Below are 7,101 nucleotides of genomic sequence, written 5' to 3' on the forward strand. Positions count from 1 at the left end.
AAAGGTTGCTGTAGAGAGACCCATTATCGTACCTCATGGTTGAGAGTAGCTGTAAATGCCTACAAAACAAAGAGCTGTACTTCCATCCTCTTGACTGAAGTTAGGCATCAAATGAATGTGTTACCAAGGAAAAATCAGCCATCAGCCCTGATGTTCTACTGTTACGACATGAATGACCGTTGATGGATTTTCTCCTATTTAACCTAATTTAGTTCTTTTTAAACAACTGCCTCACATATTTGCGATGAGGCAGCTTGGGTGAGGGATCAGTGATGCTGTAATAAAAATGCGTCATTTAGTTTCAAACAACGGAAGTAGTAACTCTAAACCCAACGCGTAGAAATGACTTAATATATAAATCAGCGGTACACTACGAATGCTACTGGCTCGACACAAGGTCAAGTCGCGCCAATGAATAAGAGTATTTGGGTGGTTGAACTGCAAAGACTAGCAACTTATTCACCATCGAATCCATATTGTTTTACGGCCTTAAAAACAACTTGCAAATGCACAAAAAGACGTTACTTGACAGCTAGCAGCTTCTTTGTCATGAAGCCACTGATGCAGGACCTGGTTTGAAAACATGCCCCTCCCTCCGCCACTTTGACCCAGCACAGGTATTTCCGCAATCAGTTATGTGCGTGCAGATTAAAACATTATCTAGTTTTTAGCGCCACCGCTCAAACGAACCTTTCAACGCTTCCCTTTAGGAATAAAGCAAGCTCCGTCGCTACAGCGCCTGGCGTGTTTCTGTACAATCAAAGAAAGCTGCGCAAACCTAGGTTAGTGTGGCACCGGAATCAGACGATACACAGGTCCAAGCCTTGTGGATTTTTTTGCAACCTGATTATCAGTAAAGCCAAAACAGTAATTGAAAGTAATCTTAACCTTCGTATCCAACCTTGGTTAAAATATCCCATGTGCATTCCATTACTCAATCACTCCACCACCTCCAGTCCTTCCCTCATTTCTTCCAATTACACTCGTCTTCACCATAATCAGTGTGTATCGGTGAATGTGAAGAAGTGTACCACTACACCTCTACTTCAATAAAGCCTGTAACCCAAATGGCCTCCACCGACTGCTTTTCACACATCACGAATTGTTGAAAGTAGTGCAGTTGAACCAATGAAGTGACCTTCTCAGTGGAATGAGTTTTAATATGGTGATACAAGCACTGGTTCTGTGGTATCCTTCCCCTTCACAATCTCATTATTTGCACTGGTAAATTACCATTGGCTTCTTTGAGGTGTGAGATGCCATTTTCGAAGTCGTCTCCTGCTTCCTTAATTCTGCATCACGGTCTTGGTAGTCAGAATTGACCAACCCGAGTCTCACTCCGTGGCATCCCATGGGGCAGACTCCCAACACTGACCTCACCAATTTCCGGCTCTGGTCTTGGAATCGTAGACGGAGTCTGATTTGGCTGATTCTATGCTTACATACATCCACTCACAAAATCAGTAACTTTCTGGTGGACTACTCCTCGCTATGGTATAAAACTAAACTCTGTTGCCAAAGCGTTTGCCCTAAATCAACTGTTCCTCCCCAACACCGGAGAGTGTTGAAGGTGAGATTGATCCTAGGCCTATTCTCACACCCTGATTCGGTGTACAATAACTTTGCGAGCTTAAATACATGTACCAAAATACAAATTTACATTCAGGTGTTATGCAGCAGCGTCATATTTGGTTGGAGAAATTCTCGTTCATGGCGCATTTTCATTTCAGAGCATCTATTCCTCATCAAACACAATTCGCGTTGGTTTTAGCAGTCCGTCATCCACCACCGCTGCCACGGTCGGCTTCTGGAGCTGAGCTGGTTGGTGTTGTTGTTGATCTGCTTTCCTCCGACGTTTGGCCACCTGAACTCGCCGTCGCCGCTCCGCATCGCCCGCCTTTGCCACCGCAATAGCTTCACAGTATTCGCGTTCCCTCTGGCCCTCAAGCACATTGGTAGTGAAAGTAAGGCCTCGAGCGTTTACTCGTCAGGCATGAGGTGTAGAAGGTGTGGAGATAAAGTCTCTTCCTCCCGCCTGGTTGCGTATGCTACAGCCGACAATGAGGTAATGAAACAAGTTTCCCCTTTACAGGTGACTCTTAATCACGTGGGAGGTTTGAGATGCGTAACCACCCAAGGCCACGATGGATGAATGAATGGATGGCATGTGACTTGACGGAATCACTTGTCAGCGTCGAGAGGCAGTAAGGAGACCTCCATAACGAGGATGCAACACACTCGCCTTCTACTCTACTGGGCTTACTCTCTCCAAACTTGTGCCACTAACAGCGTGTTGGGACAGGGGGGCGTGGGGTGACGATATTGTGAAATATGCCCTACACTGTCTACTGCCCTACAAAGTGAATAGTGCAATAAAGCAAAAACAACGCCCCAGTATTGAAAAAGTAAGCCACCACAAAGGTCACCAAGCCATTCCATGACCTTGAAGACAGCCAATCAGAAAAACAGAAAGCGCAAAGGAACATAACAGTGACGTCATTCAAAGTGAAACTGAATTCCATTCTTGAACTGGTCTGTAATCCGGCCAGGGAGACCCTTTATTACGTCATCTGACCCTTCCCTGGCCTCATTTCTACCCACTCGCTCCCACTGTGACGTCATCTGACCTTGAACTGGCCTGGAATCCGGCCAAGGGTATTCGTTTTGCGAAAATTGGACCCTTTTCTTGGCCTCACCTCTGCCCCGTAGCCTCTATATGACGTTTTCTAGCGTCTAATTTGCGTCATTTTCTGCTTAGAGCCTCTATTTTTGTAATCTGTTTTAGAACTTTCCTGGACTTTATTTAGGTATCCGTATACGTGTAGTTGTATCCTCTGCTCTCTTCTTTTCCTTTTTAAGTTCCATTTGGAGGTGTTTTTATCGCTGTGCGTCCTATATCCATGGAAAATTTTGTTGTTTTGTTTAATGACGTTTTAATTTACTTTATAAAATTAACATTTTTCCTTACTTTATATAACTAGACAGCAATAATATTAAGCGTTTTGATTTATTTAAAATAACTTTTCAATATGCATTTTTTAATTTATTGGATTTCCTGATTTGACAGTAAGTCTTTTTAATTTTTTTTTCTAATTGTATAAAAAATGTCATAATTGTTCTTAAAATTTAAAAAGTTTTTGCTGCTTTGTATTTTATTGTGATGTAATTTTCGTATAAATTGCCACATGGAAGAACTTGTCTATCTGCCTCAATATCAATAAGCGGATTTGTTTATATAGAAAGATAGATGTCACTTTTTCCTAAACAAATTGACCAAGCTCCAGTTTACCAACAATAATTAATGCATGTTCTTGCCTGAAATTGTTCCCTTTCATTTGCTACCCCGTTTAAAGTCACTGGGCAACTCTCAAGTCTCCACCATTACTACACTTTAGAGGTTCGATAAGGTGCTGGATGCTGTGACAATTCAATATTCTGTGCCATTCCGATGGCGCACTGGACGAAGAGGAACATTACTCTTGCGAATAGCATCAGCGACCAATCAGAAGGAGCAGACTCGTCCCATGTCATGCGCATACTGATACGATTGGCTGAGTGTTTTTGTCAACGCTACTCGCGTGATTTGACAGCATGCCTCCAGAAGCATTGGCGCGTGCCTAAAAATTAAATTCCTAGATGCAACAAATGAAGGCTATTTAACAATTTCGGTAACGCTTGCTTCAGATGTTTAAAAGGGAAGCACCGGAAGCGATATGGCTTCTAGCAATAAATGGAACTAAGGACTTACTGGGCTTTAAATTAGTGCAGTCGAATCATCCATCTGGGACCGCTTTCTTTGATCAAAGGAAATATTATTCCAAAAATTAAAGCCAAACAATATAGATCAAATAATTTTTATTTAGCGCAAAGTCAACTAAACGGCATTGTTAAAAGGCCTTTTTCAAGTATAATTTTGTTACAAGTGTGCACCATTACATAACCCAGCATATAGGGGAACATTAGCGTTCTGTTCTCAATGAGTCATTGCAAACTAAAATCTATGTTTTTAACCTTCACCGGAGATGTACATGTGTCGTCCTACAATTGCGGAGTGTAGAATGCAGGGCGGTCCTTAATATGCTGCGCGTTCCGGCCCATTACAACCCAACTTTGAGTCGAACGCAATAACGACTGTCACAACTGACAAAAGAGGAAAGTAGGCGAACAGTTGGGTCAGCTCCTATCATCGAAAATATAATACATCATGATCCTACTCAATCACATACCAAGGCCTTTGCTTTGCCTTATGACACTGTCATCATACATCCTAAAGTCAATAGTTGATCATAATCATAAAAACAACTGAAGCAAATGTCCCTCGATACAAAAGTTTTGTCTCTATCACTGCCAAATTGACACAATGTATCAAATCAAGAGATTAAGCTTGATCTAGCCAGCAGATTAATTTCATCAGAAGAAAAAGAGATGGCAGTTGAAGGTAAGGCGTCGTTATATGTCAATACATACCGAGGAACCTATATACTGAACCATCTTATATATCAAAAATTGCCCTGAGGCATAGTTCATGGGGCGGTTTACCATGGGTCTTCGTCTGTGGATCGACTTCAGGAAGCTGAATGATGTACGGGAGTAAATGATTCGTTAGACTCTTCACATGGGTTAAGGCAGTTCGCCACGACAGACCTAAAATCAGAATGCTAATAGCAGTAGAGAGAGAAGCGGATGGAAAGAAGAAGAATTTGTTTGCCTTTGAACAGGCTCTATGTATTCCCAACAACACATTTGGGTCTCTATGGTCCAGCCACCAATTCTCAATTCCTTATGCATACCGCACTATTTAGATTAATCACGAAATCCCTCACAATACACTTGTATGATATCCCTGTCCTCGGTTGGGGCAATGGGCGGCATAATACCAAGCTAAGATTGATTTCAAACTGTCTACGAGATGCAGGTCAACTCTGTATCCAGAGCAATGCCACTTCTTGCAGCGTTCGGTCAGCTTTATGGAAAGTTCCGGAAAGATGGCATGTTAGCTGTGCACCAGTACCGCGGTTCCATTTATATCGCTTTCTACGCGAACTTTGGATTATGGGAAATTCATTATCAGTCCAAGTTAAATATTACTTTCCAAGGTGGTTCTACTTTTATTTCAAATCAAATCTGTACAAAATTTTGTAAAGTAATCTAAGCAAAATCTTGAATATTCACTTTCAGCATTTGGCCTGCCGTTTACAAGTTGACTACAAATAAGGTCAACCTCATAACCCAGGAATTTCTACGATTTTCATATTTGATGCTATTTAGTAAACACGCGAGGCAACCTTTGAATCTAGTGTTGGGAACGACATGATGCAGATAGCACCATCACACAAGTACCGGTTACATACTGTGTTGATAGGGTGATGTTCAAAAATACTGTCCTGTGGATGATTTAAAAAAGGATTTTTCTTTTATCTACTACACTCTGCTGGTCAGCAGTCAAATTTGCGTTTATTTAATCGTGTCGCGCATCGATATGGACACTGTTCCGAGAATGATTGATGATAAGACTTCGATTTAACGTCTCTCATGGGGTGTCACACCCGCAAAACGCAGTGATTCAAGATTCTCAACAGATACTTGTACAGCACATTTTACGCTGAATGGTAGCGCTATACTGGAACTGTTAATGAGACCACGAAATGCACATTTTAGTAAAATGCTACAAGTATCAGAATCCTCCGGAAGTTGACCTAATTTCGTTCGTTAACACTGATTTATTCGAGTACAGAAGTGTGGATTAAAAAGATATTTCCATACTCACGAAATTGCCTGAATGATTTTGTTGTCTGTTTTTCGACTGCACCTGCAATCTGGCCCAAAGCACTGTTCTAAATTTGGCGGTAGGACGTCAAGTAAAATCAAATGATCATGCAGCTTAATCTCAACCCATCAGTCGAATCCTATGACCTTACAAAACATGCAGTGATCCGTGATGTGACTAAACATCACCCGTTACCCTTTTGCGGGTGTGACAGGACGTCAGATGACACTACAACATTGTCTTGGTAACAAAAATAATTCGTCTTTATGCTCATTGCAGTGCAGCACGCATTGCGTCTGGGCACATGGAAGAGGTACAGTAGTAGGAAGCTAATGTATGGTGTTAGAGTTACACTTCGTAGGATGTGGGTGTGGATGTGAATTAGGCATCTGTCGCAGTAGAACGTGTGTAGTGGCAAAGAATGGCACTTTACAGAGTAGAGTATTGAACTGACCGTGCAATATCCTGTGCTCAATATAGGCACAAGAAGGGAAGCGTGTAAGGGGTATGGGAGCTTAACAATTTATTTTGAGTAAGTTTTTAATCTGTCTGACATGAAGATAATGGCATCAGTAAAGGATATGCCTAAATTAACTCCATTACATTGATTGCTTCATGCTCTACAGCTGGCAATATCTTCACCACCCTCACCGGGCAGCATCGCTTTTCTTTGCGGTCACACTGAAAAAGAGATGATCTTCTTCCTTCGTGTGGAGTCGATACATTCCGATGGAACGGAAGGGCACAAGGATGCAGACCATCGATTTCGCGCAAGTGCGCCTCCTTAGACGCGCATTACACCCATGCAGCCAGTAGGAAGCGTGCTTGCATCTGATTGGCTTACACAGAGACAAGCACCGCGACGGTAGTTGGATTGAGTTAGATTCACTGGGGGCGCATTTTTAACTTCATCATTCTGTCAAGCTGAAGTTACAGCGATGCAAGCACCACGGTTTTACGTAGTAGAGTTCATTAGCCAAGGCTGTTATTCCGTGGTTTACAAAGCAAAATTCCACACAAGGAGGTGATATGACTACGTCATATGCAATGAAACGATTTTCCCTGCAAAAATTCACAGCTGTTAGGTGTGTGCTCTGTGAACACCACATTCTTGTGTGGCTCGCACTGCATCGCCAGCAATCACCCTTCCTGCCCACTCATTCTACAGTTTTCTTATTCACGGATCACCCACTTTCGTGATGCGCAGAGGTAGCAGTCTCGATCGCTTTGCACTGGCTTGCCATCTTAAGCACGAGCCTGAAGGTGATGCACGATTTTATTCATGCGAAATTATTTGTGGTTTGCAGTGTCTTCATGCCATGCACATTGTGTAC

The 7,101-nt window shown here is 42.3% G+C and overlaps 2 protein-coding genes across 2 annotated transcripts in view; both read left to right on the forward strand. All coding sequences in view use genetic code 11, as the record gives it.

Moving 5' to 3' along the window:
• EGR_10588 (hypothetical protein) overlaps positions 1 to 2,981 on the forward strand; it is a gene marked incomplete at both ends in the record, with an annotated part of 5,582 nt that extends 2,601 nt beyond the window's left edge. Inside the window, one exon of the mRNA XM_024499837.1 lies at positions 2,860 to 2,981. Within this exon, the coding sequence (XP_024345742.1) occupies positions 2,860 to 2,981 (122 nt within the window). The remainder of the gene's footprint in view (positions 1 to 2,859) is intronic.
• Positions 2,982 to 4,936: 1,955 nt separating this feature from the next.
• The window catches only part of EGR_10589 (hypothetical protein), a gene marked incomplete at both ends in the record, with an annotated part of 4,874 nt that continues 2,709 nt past the window's right edge, over positions 4,937 to 7,101 (forward strand). Inside the window, one exon of the mRNA XM_024499838.1 lies at positions 4,937 to 5,143. Coding sequence (XP_024345743.1) covers positions 4,937 to 5,143 — 207 coding nt within the window. The remainder of the gene's footprint in view (positions 5,144 to 7,101) is intronic.

This window comes from Echinococcus granulosus (assembly GCF_000524195.1).
Source record: "Echinococcus granulosus chromosome Unknown EG_S00238, whole genome shotgun sequence".
Taxonomy (NCBI): Eukaryota; Metazoa; Platyhelminthes; class Cestoda; order Cyclophyllidea; family Taeniidae; genus Echinococcus; species Echinococcus granulosus.